This window comes from Pteronotus mesoamericanus, unplaced genomic scaffold (genome assembly GCF_021234165.1).
Source record: "Pteronotus mesoamericanus isolate MK-2021 breed Mesoamerican mustached bat unplaced genomic scaffold, CSHL_Meso_final contig_90, whole genome shotgun sequence".
Lineage (NCBI taxonomy): Eukaryota > Metazoa > Chordata > Mammalia > Chiroptera > Mormoopidae > Pteronotus > Pteronotus mesoamericanus.
Genome location: NW_026555277.1, coordinates 23,498,507 through 23,518,358, shown reverse-complemented (window position 1 = coordinate 23,518,358; position 19,852 = coordinate 23,498,507). Strand labels below are relative to the sequence as shown.

General features: G+C 37.8%; 1 protein-coding gene across 1 annotated transcript in view; it reads right to left on the bottom strand.

Moving 5' to 3' along the window:
* The window catches only part of SATB2 (SATB homeobox 2), a 170,629-nt gene that overhangs the window by 51,942 nt on the left and 98,835 nt on the right, over positions 1-19,852 (bottom strand). The window contains exons 6-7 of the mRNA XM_054585878.1: positions 18,224-18,696; positions 100-312 (exon numbers count right to left, since the gene is read on the bottom strand). Of these exons, the coding sequence (XP_054441853.1) occupies positions 100-312; positions 18,224-18,696 (686 nt within the window). The remainder of the gene's footprint in view (positions 1-99; positions 313-18,223; positions 18,697-19,852) is intronic.

Sequence of the window (19,852 nt, the reverse complement as noted above, 5' to 3'; positions counted from 1 at the left end):
TGAATTATGTCTCTTGGTGTTCAAGGAACATCACAGTATCAGTGAGGGCAAGATGTTTCCAAGGCAAAGAGTGAAAAGTCGATGGAGCAAGTATCTCACCTGAGGGGTTCGGGAGGAGCTGGGACTGCTAGAGGCTGACGAGACCATGCTCACATTGGGGTTCATGCTTCGCTCTCTCTCATCCTGGTAGATGCGATCCCTCTCCACTTCCGGAAGATTGAGAAAATTCTGCATGGCCCTCAGGTTTACCAAAAGAGACTGAGAGGCTGTCCGAGGGTCTTCTTCTTTACGGAGAATCTCAGACAACAATCCCTGATTAAATTTTTAAAAAAATAGGCCGAGTTATATCTGCAGGTGTGTGTTTCTGTCTTCCGCCCCCCCTCCCTTTTATTTGTTTGCTGTAACCAGTTGGCTGTGATGTCAAGAACCTAAGTCTAACTCCTGAAGGTTCTCCAGCAGGAAGATTTGGTGGGAACATGCTTGCCTTCCGGGGGCTGTGCCTTATTTTGGACCATTCTGTTCTGACACTTTATCATCACTGTAATAATCATTGGTGTACAGAGATGCCAGCTAGCAAGGTAGGCGCTGGGGAAGAATTGTGAAGCTGCAATTACCACCAGGTGCCTCCTACAAGTATTTCAGGAACTGTTAGAACTCTCTCTGCTTGAAATTGGGAACACTTGGCAGTCCTGCTCAGCTTTAAAAATCTGCCAAGTGTGGTAAATTTAGTTCCGACATTTAAACAGCATGGGAGATTTACATCGACTAAAAAAAAAAAAAAAGTTTGGCTGAATTTCTATGTGACCGGCCACTGTTTTCAATATAGATGTTTCTTATAGAAAAAAAAAAAAGACACAAAGCAAACGGCTATAACCTGTGTTAACCCTCTGATAGCTTCTAAATCCACATACATAGTAGGAATCCCTGCTTATGTACCAGAGGGCACCCAAACATTTTTATGAGACTCCCTCAAGAGGGAAGCTCTAATCCCATGAAAGGAATGGAAATGCAGTCACATCCGGTGAGGGGCCAGAGAACACACTGCAGAATGCCATGTAGACTCAGAAACTTTCTCAGTGTGTGGCTTAACCAAACAGAACGCTTGAAATAGGAAATTAGTTTTTTTATGTGCTCTGATGACAGAATTCACTCACACACACACACAAACGGAAAAAGTGGACAAGAATAGAAAAAAGTAGTATGGCCATAAGAAAAGGGCCAGAGACCAAAGACGGAATACTGTAGGTAGTACTTTGGGCAAAAGCAGATCCATTTCCACTCTGCACACTTGCTAAGGTTATCACACACAGGCATCTCTTTACACTCCCAGCTAACATCCATTCTCAGGACATTATGAGATCCAGGCCTAGGATCATCCCTGAGGAAAAGCTGAGATGTTAACCTCTTTATCTTAGAACACATGGGGCAACCCCAAATCATGAAAAGTAGATGCCAAGGACACTTCCACTGGGGGGACTATTCATTCAAAGGAAACACTATCAGTCTGTAATATATGGCTTAACTGTAAAAGGCATCTGATGCAAGAGGAATATACCATCTCCCGATTGGCCAGAAATCTTCAGGATAAGTTAGGCGATCCTTGAAAAGAAAGTAATACATTCTAAAATAGTGAAGCAAATGTCACTTACAGGAATGCACATCCCCAGTTATCAGCATTCTAAGAAGGTAATCACCCTTCAAAACATTGTGAAGGTAATTTTACTATAAGGAACCTACAAGCAGTATGCCATCACACAGTTCTGCAACTTGGGCATCATGTTACTGTGATTAGAGGTGTCTTTACGAAGGACAATAAAATAGGCCATACAATGAAGATAGAAAAAATGTTACCTAGAGGGTGTGCGCAAGCATGCTCAAGGAAAGAGCAAGGTAGGATGTCTATGTAAAAATACCCTACTAGTAATCTGATTCTAAGAAAATCCAGATTTCTTGTTACGCTTCCAGAAGCAACAAGTGACAATGTCTTCCAGAAAATGTTATACAATCAAGCACTGATTCTCTTTCTAAAATTAAGTCAGTTCTGCCTTAAGTAATTCTACTTCCACTTGTGCTAAGCAACCTGAAATATTAATAATAAATTTGTTTCTGAGATAAAAATCTCCAAGAGGGAAGTGAATTTAAAATCAATACTAATCTCTAATACCAAAAGGACACTAAGATTGATATTTTCTGAACATTCATTAATGATGAACTCTGTAAATTAAGGATACATTGGTCTTCTCCTTCTTTTCTCTCATAAGTAATTTTAGCATTTTAATATATCTCCAGTTACCAAATCCAGAGGGATTTTAGTGTCTACATAGATACAGACATATTCTTTATGCTAATTATGATGATACTTAAAATATCTGAAAAGTGAAGTTTGTAAACTTCTATAAAATTATTTTTACACATGTGGAGTACAGTATGGCTAAAGATTTGCACACAAAATAGTGAAACAAAAAACTAGTATTCTAATAGACTAGGTTCAAAATTTGTTCATTTTTCATCAATTAAAAAAATCACTCTGAAGCAGAAAGCGTTTCTGCTTATTGTTTTGCTTGGTTTACTCTTTTCCCCCCACCTCAAATTTGTGGACTTCCTCTGCATTTTTTACATGTTGGACAACCTCATAGGGAAGTGAATCCATCTCTAAAAAAAAATTCAAGACCCAACATTCTTGTACATGATTGCTCATAAGTATCATTTCTGAAGTGAATGAGACATCATAGTTGTATTTTAAAGGGTGGATGGAATATAATGTCGCCTCTGTTTCATTTGCCTAATTGAAGATAAAGTCTCAAACCAGCAAGGTGGCCAGCACTGCCTCCATGTATTGCCCCAGAGAATGAGGACACTGTTCTAATTATTTACTTAAGGTCTCATCTGCGTGGCCATGGTTCCACAGCAGATTCTTTTGACCTCAGACGTTTTCAATAACAAGTGGCTAATGGGTGGGCATAAAAAGAGTTTTAGTTGTTTTGTTAAGCCTTTTTCATTTTGGTTATTTATAAGCTTTAAACTATTTAAACTGGGATTTTTAAAAATAGAGTCCAAATTCTACAGGCTCATAAATGCTAAGAGAATTTATTTAGTTAGTTGAAAATCATCATGGGGAGAAAAATCAGAAGAAAATCTATGGCATAACTTACATGCACCACAAATTGCCCCACCTAATTATTAAGATACGTAAATGTTTATCATGGTGAAACATCTTGAATAGAACATAAATTAATAATTTATTACACATACACATTTCGAAAGCCCTTGCCACTGTACTGTCTGGCATTTTAATTATCAACCAGCCAGGCAGGAGATGTCACTTGGACATTCCCATTATGCAGCCTGAGATATTGAAAATGTGGCATGACATCTGGGCACCGACAAAAAAAAAAAAAAAAGATGTACTTTTATGAATAGAGGGGTCATGAATATTGAAAATGTGAAAATTGAGGGAAATTAATAAATTAACTAGGATATTGCTTATTAAACTTTCATATCAGTAATCATATTAAAAACATATTGCAAGTATTGAGTAAAGTGGTCATTAAGCATTTTCCTCATCGTAGGCAACAGAGCCTTCTCAAGGGAGAGATTAAGACAATTCCCTCCTTGGTGTGAACTGAGGTTATGTAAGACCAGGAAACATGTTGACTGAAAAGGAGTAGAACGAACATCTGCACAGGGTAGAAAGACATTGTGCACAAATAGCTCTTGGGTTACAAGTTGCTGAAAAATGAAGGGAGTCAGGGAAAAAAAACTTCAGCTTGGTTTTCTCCCTCGCCTTTTAATGGGGGATTTTGTGAGCCTCATATTTTTTCCTGCACCAGCAAAGACTACATGAAGTTGGCAGAAAATTCAAAAAAGCAATATAATTCAAAATGCAAAACAAGAGCTAATATAATGCCATCTAGCTTGGTTGCTATTATAGGTAATCTTCACAGACAAAAAAGGCTAATTTTTTAAATTAAAAAATGATGTAATTATTTCTAGTATTTTAAATAATATTTATTTGTAACAAATTAAATGACCTTACAGTTTCTAAATTTGCAATTTCTGCTGATAAGCTTTCTTATTTAAATGATTATGATTTCCATATTTCTTCAACAATTCACATAGTTTGAGCCCAAACTGTTAGTGTGCAACATACGTGCTAATATTCAGAAATGTTTGGGAAACATTACCATGAATGGCTCTATAAAATTTACTTCTGCCATGGCCAGATAGCTCAGTTGGTTGAAGTGTCTTCCTGATATGCCAAGTTGCAGATTCGATCCCCCGTCAGGGCACATCCAAGAATCAACCAATAAATATATACTCATAAATAAGTGGAACAACACATCAATATCTGTCCGTCTCTCTGTCTCTTTCTCTCTCTCTCTCTCTCTCTTCCCTTTCCTGTCTCTAAAAATCAATTTAAAAAAAGACACTAAAATTTACCTCCAAGTTTCTTCACTAGCTCTTACGGCCTTGCCTGGGACGGATGAGAAGCTGCCTTTGATGATCCCCTAACCCTTTAAGACAGCAGTGGGAGAATCCAAACCTGGGCCAGGTTTGAGGAACACTGAGCTGGAGCCCCTCAGACCTCCCGAGGCCACTCCAGCGGCACCAGCAGCAGTGAAGGTCATTACCGACTCGATTTTAACAGGTATCTGTTCTTCATGGCTCTCACAGCTTTGGTAATTTTCTAAGGTTGGGCTATATCTCCCAGTGATTATCTGCAGAACCCCGAAATCCAACACATGTATTACCAAAAAATGACAGATCAGTCAATTAATTCATTTCTTATTTATGACTTGATACAAAGCTCAGAAAGGAATGAAAAGATTAATTAAGATGCAGATTCTGTTGCCAAGCAGTTTACTATATGATGGTTTATAGAAGCACAATGTTGAAGATGACAAGTGTCATAAATTCCAGATAGAACTACTGCCATCTCAGTTCAAATGAGGGTGAAAGTACTGCCAACCACAGGACTCAGGGAAAATGTCTTGGAAGAAGTGGAACTTATCTTGGCTGGGATTTGAAATACACACAGTGCACCAATATAGAGATAATGGTGAGACCAGGCAAAGGGGGGGGTGAGCGGGGGACTGGACAGTGTTAAAACATCTGAAGAAAAAGAAAGTGCATGACTAATCCAGAATACCAAGGGAAGTTCCTGTTTCATTAAAAGCTTTAAAAAAAGAAAAGAGTACAAAAACTGATAAAGGGAGAGGAGACATTTTGAAGTGAAAATAATACAGTCCACATGAATATAATTCTGAACTACTGGAGTATACACAAACTAACTAGCAAACATTACCCCCAAAATGAAGTGATATTAGATAATCTGTTCAGCCTTTTTGTCACCTGCAACAAATTAGGCTTTCAATATGCAAAACATCTTCCTTCCAGAAAAACAAATGATCATGATTCCATTTAATTGTAATTTAATGAGGCATAATTTATTTTTTAAAGTGATATACACCAGGTGTGTACTGAGGAAACTGGCCCAGCCAAACCCTAGTGCTTTTCTTTGGGGGAAAAAACCTCAAACTAGCCAGAGTCTGTTTTCATTTCTGTAAACTACATTCCTGTTTGTGGTAGTGCAGTCTGAGGTAAAAGGGTAACTTATGGTGTTCACATATTTATATAACATATACCTTTAAAGTAATTCAACCCCCCAAAATACTCATTTATCATATAAAGCAACTAGTTTGAAAGTGCTGGGTTCCAATTTAAACAAAGGGAGATATTAGAATGTCATATAAATCCCAAAGATAGCTTATGTGATTGCTATGCTCAAAGTAAAGCTGTATGCTGGACATTTCTTTAGAAACATTTAGACTGGGAATTTTAGAGAAAATAAGCCCTATCTCCTCATAATATATTTTAGTTATTAGTTGTTGGGTGTATGAACAAAGTATATAAGCTATTTAATGATGGTCCTTATATCTCTTTAAGGATGTTCGAGTTGATATATTTACTATGTAGTGATGAGTCTGAAAATACACTGTTTCAGTTCATAATTATATATTGCTTTTAACAAATGATGTCATAACCAATCAACAAGGTTAAAAGGCACAGAGACCCCCCCAATTCACAAATTAAAATTACAGAGGGTCGAAGGCGGATGGGGCCTTAGCACTCATATGGGACACAGTGCAACCGGCCTCTGAGCATGACCTGGCGTACACTTCCCTTGAAGTAAAACAAAAAAAAAAGGCGGTCCCTCCCAAGGCACTCCTCACGTTTCGCCACCTCTTCTGCATACTTATTAGTTAGCTTTAATTTTCACACAATTCTGAAATTTCTGTTTCAACTTGACATAGGAGATAAAAACCGGTATCCTCCTGAAGAGACCAGGTAACACCAAATTCCTGGCCTAATCATACAAAGCGAACTCTTAAATTTTAGTCATTAACGCAGAGTTCATTGAAGCTGAGAAATCAGCTGCATGGCTATAGAAAGTATTGACATCCTACATTCTGAAAGCTGACCTAACAGAATCGGCTCTCTCCTAACCTCCAATCTCATTTCCTCCTAGATGCTCCTAAGGGGCATTTTCACCTCTGCTCAGGAAAATAAACAGGTTTCCCTGGGCCCCATATTCATAATCTACAACACCACTACAAACTTGACTGCTGAAATTCATTTCTGTAATGCTAAGGAGACTCCCCCCCTTCTCCCCCTCCCTGCAGAGCACTGCTTAGCCATGAAGCCAGAGTGTTTAGTCTGATTTGAATAAAAGGTATACAGGTCACAACAATGACAATTTGATTTTTATTATTAAAAATGATGTGTTAAATCCTCGAAGAAAATGTCGTTATTGCATTAGTTTAATAAAACCTCTCTTTTATATAATATTTCTTTATTAGGAAAGACAGCCTATGCATGTTGCATTTTTGTAAGATGGGGGTGGACAGTATTGAGCATCTAAAGGGAATTAATGTACTCTGCAAATATAAATGCATATACAAGAATAACATTTGCAGATAAATGATGTTGCTGCAGAGATGTAGCCTGTAATGCACCAAGAGACTGAGTATTGTGTGTACACATATATATTCTGCAGTTCGCACTACTTCCTCCCTCCTTTGAACAGGAATGGCACTAGCTGTATCTCGCATTTATGACACTTTCATCTTATATATTGTGCTACTGTTAAACCTCTTCTTCCCATCAAACAGTAAACTCTGCGGGCGCAGAATCTTGCACATTTTGTGTTTAGCAGTTAGTTGGGGGATATACAGGACTGCTCGGCACTAAGATGACACCATTGTGTTGACAATTGGGAGTCCTATCTTTGCTGACCAGCAGCAGGCAGGCCCTGATAGACCGACTCCCATTACACTCAAGATCTTCTCATTCAACCTATTGAAAACAACAAGATAATGGAAACTAAAATTTGGGGTGATGCAAACTCTGCTTTAAAACAAATATTTTGTGTACCCAAAATCTGCAACTCATTAAATGAAGCATTTGCCTCACAGACAGCTATCTTTCTAGTGTGTATACAACACACCTCACTTGTACCACCTGATACATCAGAACACCGAAAGCATGCTACACAAACTGAGTGGGTACCACCAAAGCAGTCTGTGGTTTTTAAACTTCAATCCCCTGTCAAAGCCACACCAGAACACGTACAATGGAGGAACTTGGCCTAAAACACATTCCTGGAAACTTTACTAATTTTTGCCTACCTGCTCTATGCAATAGCAGATGCATTAGATAAGCAGTTCTACCTCCATTTCCACCTCATTCCTCCTTTCCTTGTCTTTAGAATGTCTTAGGTACTTAGGGGCTATGCACAACCTAAGTCAAAATTTTCAAAATGTATTAGCACCAGAAAGCAAAAACAAATAGAGAACGGAAAGGTTCCTCGTGGAAACATTTTATGAGCAGTGTTCTTGGCTCTGGGTACATCCATGGTTTCTACTAACACCTCAAGTTCTGGGTAGCAAAACCATGGCAGTCACTAAGCTCTGGACCCTGGGTTATTCCGTGAGTATTCTCTGAAACCGCTGTTGGCAAACTGACCCCCCAATTTACTAGCTTTGAATACTCTGTCAAATCATTGACAAAAACAGTATTCCCCCAAAATAAAAACAAACCCAGAACATATATTTATTGAATATTTATATCTCAAATGTATCAAATGCATTCAGACACAAGAATTAAAGCAGTCTATTAACATACAAGCTGACTCTGTCTTGAAACCGCTATAAAATATTAGTTTTTCCTGCTGAAATATTTCTGCATTAACTTCAATCACCTCCAGGGTCAAAAGCATCTGTTCTCACCAGTTCATGTGACATATCACAGTACTCATTATACCACAATGGGATTAGTGCCATGAAAGTCTGTTTACTCCTTGCATTTAACTCCTTGAAGGAGGGACTGTGTGTTTCATCTTCTGCTCTCTGGTAGCAGAAATGATTAAGAATAAAGTGCTTATGAGTATGAGTTCTGTCAGAATTGTTGGATTCAATACTGGGTTCCAACTGGACAAGGATTAATTAATCTTTCTATGGCACAGTTTCCTCACATGTAAAACAAAGATAATAATGTATTTCCCTCATGGGGTTCCCTAAAGAGCTTATAACTATACCTAATACATGTTAAGTGTCCAATAAATATTGTCTATTATTATGGTGCCTAGTATAGTATCTGAATACTTAACAAATATTTGTTAAATAATTGATAAATACAGAACTAACATCAAAGTACAGTTCTTATATTCAAGGCCCTACACTTATATTTTGCTAAGTGTCTTCCTGAATACGGAGGAAAGAAAATATAAAGAATAAATTTCAGGAATTAGGATAATTAAAATTATTTGCGATAAAGAGGAATCTAAAGGAAAGTTTAATAAAGTATATAAAGTAAAATGAACATATGAATATTCAGGATGGCACTAAACTAAGATACTTATTTTATACTTCATTCATTTTATACTTAGACATGTTCATTTCATACCTAGGGAGAAAAGTAAAACAACTTTTCCTCCCTAAGTAACTTTGCATCACTTAAAATAAGCCTTAATCTGCATCATTCTTTAAACAGAGATCATAATCATTAGTGGATGATAACATTAATTTAGCACATCATAACTAACATTTTCGTAACAAAATACAATTAGATAGATTAGAAATTACCAAAGTGCTTCATACATGGCACAAGAATTGTTTCATGAGGTTTTTTTTTCCTTTCCTTTCATGAAGGCTTTGCTTTACAAATACAGATGTAGGTAAAAATGAGATAGAGTTCAAGATAGACATACAATACATGTGTATGTGCACGTGAGTGCATGTGTGTACCACTTCATGAGAAAAAAAAGTATTTCTTATGGGGAGTTGTTGTCAAAGAAGTTTGAAAGTAAATGCTGTAGTCTACAGTGATAAATTTAGGCACAAAACTTGTAGATAAAATTTAAACAACCATGTAATTTCCAATTGACTTCAAATTGATTCAGTTATCTTTTTCTCACAGCATTTCTGGCCTTAAATTTAATTTACTTTATTTGAACAAACATGCACTTAAGTCCAGGCCAAATGGTCACCATTTCAATCAATGGCCACGAAAAGAACACTCATGTATTTTTTTTATTACTTTAAATAAGCAAGGGTGAAAAGTATATAAATAGTGGGATCTGAAGCTAGTGTTTCCTGGTGTTTCTTCTATAAAAATGCTACTTTAATTATAAACATCTCCCTGAACTGGGGGGGACTAGTTCCATAATAAAACAGGAGGCCTTCACACTGAAAGTGTGGGTCTCTACTGAGACACACTCACCAGCGGTGAAAGACGCTCCTTATTGAGGACAAAGATACCCTATCTGTGTGAAATGAGTTGATCACTCCTCATTAGAGGATAGTGACAAAAGTTCATAAAACCATCACCGAAAGGCAGTCTTTCTTGGTTAAAATGGTGAAACCTGCATTTTCTAGAAGTAAGTTCGTAGCTAATTTTAAGAACTTCGCACACTAATCAGGCATGAAAGGAGTAGAGAGAACAGCATGTTGTCATGTTTGTTTCCTCTGATTCTTGTTACAAATTTTGTGGAGGATGGGGGAAAACATCTCCAAATTTTCTTTTATATAAACATTTCTATTCCAAGTGATTGACGACTGATGAGAGAGTGGTGTATGTCTGACAGCTTTTACTCAACCTTCCCTTTACCCGGAGTGTACACAAAACTAGCCTCTCCCCCAACTTTTTGGCCAAAATTGCCTAAAAAGTGTTAATTAATGATAGTCTTTTTATATACGGGAGGAACTAGAGTGAGACAGCTATCTAGAAGGCCATCCTTAAGCCATCTAATAACTTTGAGACACTGCTATTCTGGAAGATATTAATATTATTATAATCTTTAAATCTATGAAGTCAAGCCAGTGATTCTGAAATGAAAGACTGCCTAGTTTATGAAGCAAGCAGGGCCATCTTTTCTTACTTTATTAATTTAATGTTGAAAGCAAAAGAGGGTATATTATTTGCTTCCAAAGCCAATAACATGTTCATGCCTGATCTGCAGCATTTCATATTGACAGCCCATCTTTGAGAGGCTGGACTTCCTTTTTCTCACAGGTTTCCTTGTCGTTCTATCACCAGCTCACTGGACCATGGAGTCAAGACCCCTGCATTTACATTGTGTTATATTCTTGTATGGCTTGCTGTGGGCCGTGTCTCCATTGGATACTGAGAAATAATGATTACTGAGACCAGAGGTCGGCTGAGAAAGAATTCTGAACATCTTTGGAGGTCAAGTTTTATACAACTATAAACTGTATTGTAATTAAATCATGCTTATCTTTGGCTAACAGTATGTATAAATCAAACACAAGACTTAGAGAGACAGAGAGAGAGAAGTTTCTCCCATAAAAAAATGGTAATTTGCTGAAGCCCAGACTTCCAAATATTTTGATTGTTAAAATTTTCATTTTGTTGTTACACATCTTTTTCCTAACTGTGCCACTTCAAAATATGTTTAGTAAGTCCTTCGGCATTTTTAACCTTCATAATATGAGTGTGCATATACTCTAAACATGGTGCCAATAAAGCATAAAAGCAAAATACTTGTCATTTCACACAAAGACATTTATATTTCTAGCCATTGACCTTACTGCCAACTTTCCTGATACATCATTCAATCTAATTTTCCAATCTGTTGAAACATTCTCCAGTTGCTGAGTGACTTCATAAATTGTATTTATAACCCTGGCCTTACGTTTCTTTAAATGATGTGGCCTTGATGAGTAAACAGCAGATTTTTGGCAAAGTCTCATAAAAAATAAAAAGTAGTCAAATCAAGATGGGTCAACCAAATGAGTTCCCAAAGGATTTTTTAAAAATCTTCTTCTCCATCAGATAAGACCGGGATAAACAGCTTTCTCAAGCCAGGACTTTGACAAAAGGTTGAGAACTGAGTAACTCTATGACCTTTTCATGGACCTGAAGAAGGAGCAAGATACCAAACGGGAGGCCCACTGTTACGGGAGAACAGTACATTCTATAAAACACGTCCAGGCTTCTGCTGCAAATACGCTTCTAAGAGCTGGCTCAAGAGACCGCCACCTGAGCTACACGATGAGCCTGAACTGTCTGAGATATGGCACAAGTCTTGTTTTCAAATGATGGAAACTTCTCATTGCCAATTCTTTATGGAAGGATGTGTCCTGAACTCCACCGTCAAGGTAAGGGGGCAGTGGTGCAGAGAGGGACGAAGACCACAACTAACTGCTCTTCCCAGGCATTCGAACGCTCCAATTCACAGCGGGCAGGACATCCATTCCAATGGGTTTAGCCTAGTTTCCATCAAAGCTTCCTCTACTTCATTTAACAGATTTGCTCAGATGGAAAGTCTCAGAGCAGAAACAATGTTAGTAAATGGGGGGATTTCTGAACATGTGAATATATAGGTCATTGGATTTTTAAATAAATTAGGGAACAGTTTACCTATTAAGGAAGATTCACTGTACATATTTTATGAAACTGTGCTTATCATAGGTCAGTGGACATACCACAACCATTTCTTAGAAATATTAAGTTTTTAAAAATACTATCATAAGCCTCTGGTGAATGTTTTAAATGCATAAAGTGATGAGGGGCAAAAGAATGCATAAGGTTAGGATTCAAAACCAAACTGTCAACATGCAAAGATGTAAACACAGTAAATAACTAAGCAACTTATTTTATGTCCATAGGTCCAGTAAGCAAAAGTATGTTAACACTAAAATAAATTCAGGATATAAGCACGGGAAAATAAGTATGCAAAAAAATAAAACCTGACAGAGCACTGGTCCTATCCTCAAAATTACTAGTCCTACAAATACCATTCACGTCACTGACAGAGCACTGGACACGGGGCAGGACCAAGGAGCAAAGCTAGACTTTCAGACTCAGTAAGTATGGTTTTCATTTAAGCCAAGTTTGGAAGATCTCATTGGAACTCAAAAGTTGTGTCTGTTTCTCTCTCTCTCACTTTCTCTTCCCCTGCTCCCACATTTAATATCCATAAGTAAATCTGATATCAAATCAGTCCACTAAATTCAAGGGACTCAATTTAAAAATATTTTTCAAAAGAAAGTGGTACAGTAAAAGCTCCTATCCTATTTCCATAATAACATCTTGCTTTAGATTTCTGAAGGTACTAGGCACAAAATTGAAGGTAGGTTTCATTCAAACTCCTACTCCCATGGCATAACCAGATATCAACTAGGCTAGCGACAACACTGATCCATAACCTGGGATAAAAAGCACATCCTGAGATAAAGGTTTCTGTGCAGGTGATTTTTATAAAGGAAGTGCTTCTGACGGAAAGTGGTAAGGGACAAGGAGAAGCAGGACAGAGAAGGAAAGACACACACAAGGCGCCAGCCTTAACCTGATCCTGCAGAGGGGTCTGGAGTGGAAGTCACACTTCAGAGCTGTCCCTGCTACAGGAGGCAAGGGAGCTAGGCTTTCATCCTCACTCACCTATGAGACACTGGTTTAGCATTTCCAGCTTGTTGCCAATGTGACAAAGCAAAACCCAGCAGCCCGAAGAGACTCCTTTGAATAAAGGGCCAACTAGCTGAGATCAGGTTTTAGAAGTAAAAGCGATGTGGAGGGGGACGTTGGGGCTGGAGTAGTAGAGCATCAAAAACAAAGCAGGCATGTTATCTGTCTCAGCCTCCCTTGGTGCACTGACTACTCCGCATCATTTTGTGACCACAGGTAACAGAAATGCTTAGCCATGCATCCGAGGACTGCCTGAATATTACTGACCAGGTCAGAAAGCATCTTATCACTTTTCCCTTACCATCCTCAGTGGTCCCCACGTGTCCTAGCAGTCTTCAGACATGAAAAGCAGGGCTAACTTTTTCTTTCAAAGGACTGTAAAGAAGAAAGTGATACTATTTTTCGATATAAGACTATATTTTATATAGAAGGTCATAATGACAAAAATAGGCTTCTACCCTCCTGATGGCAGAGACAGATGTGACCCTCTGCCACGCCCTGCATCCGGGACACAGTTTCATACCTATGCTGAAGATCCGCTCTCCTGGCATTGCATGGCCTCACATGTGCTGTTTCCCTTGCCCAGAACATGTGGCTTAACTTTATGGTCTTCGTTCAGACAGGGTATGTTTGTGTTAACAAACCAACAGATGAATACAAAACTAATAAATAATAAAGTAAGATCGGTAACAGGTTGTCTGCCTCTGACTCCAGCAGGAGTCATGACCTTGTCGTGAGGTGTGTATAGGGCATCATCTTAACAAGCAAATGTATAGAATGGTTTTGAAAGACATACTGATTAATAAAGAAATGTATTAAAAGCAACCTCTCAGAAGTATAGCTTTATTCCTTAATTATGTTATTTTATGTCACCAAATGACATACTTAAGAGTGGCAATGGATCATATATATAAAGTAATGAACAGTTTCTCTTTGGAGAACGGATGTTCTCCAATGCTGTTTGTTATGAACGTGAGTTCTTCATCTAGGAGTCTTAAACATGGAAAACTACACTGATACGTTTTTGTATAATTCTAATATCATCTATAAATGCTATGCATGTGATCTTCTACACACAAACACACAAACTGCTAGACTTATTCTTCGTTAAGACTGAATCCAGGAACACAAATTGTAGGATGAAAAATTGCTTTTCCTTGAATTTGATAGTAAATAAATAATAGACCCCATGAACTATTTCTGGAAAATATTCCTTGGACTGAGGAAATGATACATATCAATAAAGCAACTGAGTACAAGACTGATATTGGCCTTAGGTATCCATCTAAAATAACAGCTCTTATTCTGTCTGTTTTGAGAGGGAAAAAATATGGAGGTTCTCTTCTGTCCAAAGACTAACAATTCATTTGTTATTATCTATAAAAGTTAATCTTTATTTGCTTATTATAGCTGACAAATTATTATATCACCCATAAATGTCTGATTCCACTCCAAAAAAGCCTAACATTTGGAAAACCCATGGTTGGTTTCATAGAGCATAGTACACTGTATTTTCCATTTAACAATGCTGCTGGTGAAACCCAGCTGTCCAACCTTGCTGTTAGTCACGACAGTATATACAGCGAAAACAATCTGCCTGCTGACCTCCAGCTTAAGTTCAAACTATGTCATTCTGTCAATACCATCTACCTTGATTAGGTTGGGCTTTATACACAACAGGTTATGATCCCAGAGGGATGAAAAGCTTTCCCAAATTAAAAGCAGAATTTTAAAAGGAAATACTCATACATTCCTATGCAGTTTCCATTTGATATCCTCAAGGCTGGCCCATGAGCTCCAGCTCATGTTGATTGAAAGTGAATGTTTCTTTCTGGGTGTAGCCATCTTACAAATTTAATGGCAGGAAGAAAAAAATAAAATGTGTTCCATGTTTCAATTAGACCTTTTATAACTTGGCACTTGAAAGATGGCAATGCCAAAGAAAAATCATTAATCCATAAAAAAAGACAAAAAGGAATGTGCAGGAGAAGATGGACCTTCAAAGTCTGGGCCTTGGCAGGGCACTCCCTCACACCAGCACGGCCTGTCTTTTGTCTGGGCTCATTGTGAGTCCACCCTTACGCTTCATGCTATTTGGAAGAAAGGTATACTGTATTTGGTTTTAGTCCAAAGTAATGCAACCATGCTTTCAATTTTATCCTTAGCCAAAGGAGCTGCATATGGAACCAGGCAATAAAATGTTGGCTAGCCATGAAATGCCTATTAATGAACGTGAATGATAAATAAAAGAACACACACACATAGAAATGCAAATACAGACTAAAAGATGCATCTTTCCACTTTGTATTCTGTCACAGTATGCAACAGGCTTGCTCAAAAGGACCAGAGATTTTCATAACCCCAGTCCCTGTAACTGTGGACACCCAAGTGCTGTCTGAGTACTGAGTCACAAGAGAGAAGTGATGGAGTGACGTCTGGAGCTCTGCAGACCTCTGTGAACCTCCCAACTCATTTTCAAATGATGTAAACAGACGCGGTCAATAACAGAATGTATAAATTTGCTAAGAGTCAAGGGAGCAAGAAATTTCACCTCTCTGGGTCTCCTGCCATACTTAATCTGTCAGCACCAAACCTCAAACAACCCTACTGCTCCCACTGCTGTAGCTGCAGCACTGCTGAAGACTGGGATCAAGCCTCGGTGGTTGGTTCTATCACTCGTGCATGCTGTTTAGCTTCAGCTGAGGCCCCAGACTGCCTCACAAACCCTTCTATCTCAAACTGATTCTTATCTCATTCAAACTGTCAACCCACTCCTGGCCTCCCTTTCGACACCAAATTTGGGAAACAGTAATTTGCGCCTGTCTCTGTACCTAAAGAGTTAATCTCCCCTTAACTCCTGAATTCTGGCTCCTGCCTTTACCACTCTAATGAAATTATACTTTAAAGATTGCAAAGATCTCTACCAACCCATCACCAAATTTCAGGGCATGGGTTCAAGCTTCTCCCTCCCAGACTTCTTATGTTTCCGCACATGAACCAGTCTCTTGGAAACCCTATTCATGTCTTCTATCTATCTCACTGCCGTGTCCCCATCCTTCTATCTTCACCTGCCCCATCTCTCCTGGCATTTCTTCAGTCTCTTCCTATTGGGAGTAGTGGGATGGTTTTGTCCCCTCATTTCCTTGACTCTTTAAATCCCAGGCTCTGTAAATAAATTTCAAATTTCTTTTTCTATCCCTGACTACTCTTCTTAGCACCAAACTCCTATTTTCAGTGACTGCTACATATCTTCTCTTTAAGAAATCTGCCTGCACCTCAAAGTCAAAATAGCCCAATCTAAAATAATCACTTTAACTTTCCCCCCAACCATCTCTATCAATATCATCCTTGATTCTCTCACTAATTAAAGTTTTACTGTCAGTCACCAGGCTCACACATTGGCATAATGTTTATTCCTTCCCTCTTCACCTATTCACGTGGCTGCCCTTTCTATCAACTTTGCTTCCACAATGCTTCTTGACTCTACTCCATTGCTGTCAGCCTAGTTCAAAACTACTCATTTCAGCTGGACACTTAGGGCAGCCTTGTAAATGATAGTCCTACCCTCTTGCTATCACAAAAGGAAAGGAAATCTTCCTAAAATCCCATTCTGGTTATTGGCCCACAGCATATTTCTACATTAAATTTTCAATGGTTTCCAGTGCCTGTTAATGTTCAAAGTTCTTACCATGGCCCAAAGACTTTTTTTGATCTGTTCCCTCCAGATCAAAGTTTTATTACGTAGCTTTGCTACTAACTACCAACTACCATATTTTTGATGCAACACTTGTCTCATGAATTCCTTTAGTCTAAAATATCCTTCTTTCTACACCCTTTGCCTGTTAAATGTTATTTATCCTTCAAGGTCTAACCCTGTAGCAACCTAACATTCAAGTCAGTTGCTTGCATGTGTGTTGGCCCATAGTTTTTTTACTTTTGCACTTGCACAGAGCTTAGATTCCTGCCTTCTATTTAGTAGGTGGCTCAACTTAAACCCACTGTCCCCTTAAAGACTTACCATATTCATTCTTCTGTAAGTATTCCTTACCCCCAACTCTCCATGAATACCCACTACAACAATTGCTTACATCTTCTGTACTAGTCACTATACTTCACATTTTACTTTAGTTATTTGGGTTCATTTCTTGTTTCACTACAAGGTCCTTAGCTCCTTGAAATTAGCACTTTTACTTTTTTGCTACTAAAAAAAGAGCTAGATTAGTGGTTCTCAAAGTATGGCTCCCAGATCGATAGCATCAGCATCACCTGGGACCTTATTAGAAATGCAAATTTCTGGGTGCCACCCCAGACCTACTGAATCAGAAACCAGGATGAAGCCCAGCAATCTGTGTTTTAACAGCCTTCCAGGTGATGCTGATGTGCTGTTGTGCACTTAAGTCTAAGAACCACTGACAGAAAAGAGTCTCTTACTTAGAAGTGCCCCCTCAATAAAATAAGACATACATAAATAAACTGTTTATCTTTCTATCATTTAATATTGTATTGGCATATAATTCCCCTAAAACATTAAAAATATGAATAAAATATTCATCACCACTTTATTAGTATCTTAAACCTAACTTGTATAATTTGAAGGGTTTATAAATTATAGAAATTATAACACATAATGATACTTTTTATAAAGTTCAAAATCAAAGTAATACTATACTAGGCATGCATTAATAGTTTTAAAACTACTTTTTAAAAAATAAGGCAATGATTACCACAAAAATCAAGATCAGAGTTACATCTCTGAGAAAAAAGCAGATGACGAGAGGAGGGAGGAAAGGAGCACATAGACCCAAGACATTGGTAAGATTTTGGGTCCTGAATTGGTGAGTTCAGATACATTCATTATGTTGCTGAAATTGATTAATTAGTTATAGCTATGCATGGATCAATGGCGATAGTAGTTCATAAACTAAGCATTACCAACTAATCTAATTATATGTGCTCCGAGACCCATAAAAACTTTTTAAGAAATAAAAACAAAAATGTGTCACAATTTCATCCCTATCATAATTCTTTTTGTGTGTGTTATTTTTATTGTTTATGCTGTTACAGTTTTTCCCGCTTTTTCTCCCTCTCCCTAGCCCAAGCCCACATTCACACAATGGAATTCTATGCAGCAGTTAAAAAGAAAAAAAGGAAAGAAGTGTTTACATTTTTGCAACAGCATGGATGAACCTACTATTATTCTTAACCACCAGTTAGTGTTCATAGTCAATGGTAATTGTACCTGTGTGCGGTTGAATGCCACTCTTGCAAAGACAGCTTGGGATACACTGGCTCTCTTCAGCTCATCTCTGACTTGCTGGTAGATATCTGGAGAGACTTCCACAGAAGAGTTGGTTGGCTCTGGCTTAACTGCTCTGGGAATGGGTGGATGGTTCAGGAACTGCTGGTTGATGGCTTGAGGATGCTGGTGAGCCAGGAGCCGGCTAACAGCAATCTGTTGGTTTATCAGATGGGCCATGGCTATTTGTTGCCTGACAAGCTGTGGACTAAGCTGGGGAGAAAGAAGACCAGGGCTCATGATGGGCTGTAACGCGGGCACTTGGTTTCGGATTGGTGTACTGTGGTGGATTTGGCTATGAGGAGACTGTTCGTTGGTTTTCCCCAAGGATGCCAGCTGATTCATATTTGGTAAATGCATCGGACGCTGGCCCAGAACACAATAGTCTGAAAGGTTTTCTCGTTCCACTCTTTCCACTGTTAAGAGATAAAAGTGATAATTATCATTATGTTCATTGGTATAGTTTATTGCTAAGCTTATTGCTAAAATATTGGCATATTTTATCACATTTTTGATAAATTAATGACATAGTTTTTTTCAGTGCAAAACTGGAAGCCCAAAATAAGTTATCCTTTCCTGCAAAATGTTATACTAATAGATTTTTTATAGGTGATATGGAAGTAATAATATTTGCCACTTTACTTTTCTTACATTCTTAAAAGTAGGCATTTTAGTGACTAGCCAAGACAGAAACCACTAACCATAATAAATTCTAGATCCTCTCATATTTCCAAGCTCTATCATCTCCTTCATCACCTTCTGTTATAAAAACACCAGCTGTTTTCCTCTTCTGTAGTTTGTGATTAATGGTAAAGTTCACGGTCTTCAGGAAATGATAAGGATGTCATCTCCTGCCAAATTAACGACCTCCTAATGAAAATCTACAGAACTACTATTATACAACTATAGACACAGTCATAGACAATGTCTAACACATAGCGTATCTTTTTTATCTACTCACTTGCTATCTTTGTTATAGGAATATATCTTTAGTAAATTAGTATTTTAATGATTGTAATATACACTAGGATAAGAAAGCTCACAAAATTAATACCATCACCTTGACATGCCAATTAAATAAAAGATGCTTCCCGCCTCCAGGTTATCTACTTTTTATATTCTATTGCACTTCAGTAAAAATTTAAAGAATAACCTTGAAAGGGAGAAGGAAAATGACAGTATCATATATGTTCAAACATGAGGCAGATTTTTTTCTTCCCCCAAGGATATTTCTAAACAAAGGGTGAGTCACCTCAGAGTCAAATCCTTATCTAAATCTCTGTATTACTTTGTTATGTAAAACAAAGGTTTGTCTGGAGAAAATACAATAGGCTAAAAAATCCTCCACATTGCTAGTTTTGAATGCTTTATAGATGTAATATACAAAACCTGTTTTTTAAACAAAAATTCCAAACAGACTTAATAATTATTTCTTAAAATTGCAAATGTTGGATATGATTGTGTGAAAGCCTACTAATATAACTTTAAAGAGCACTCTTTTGGGTACATGCTGGAGATCAAAAGTACTTACCCAGAGGAAAAATTTTTTAAATGTCCCTCTATTTTGTACCA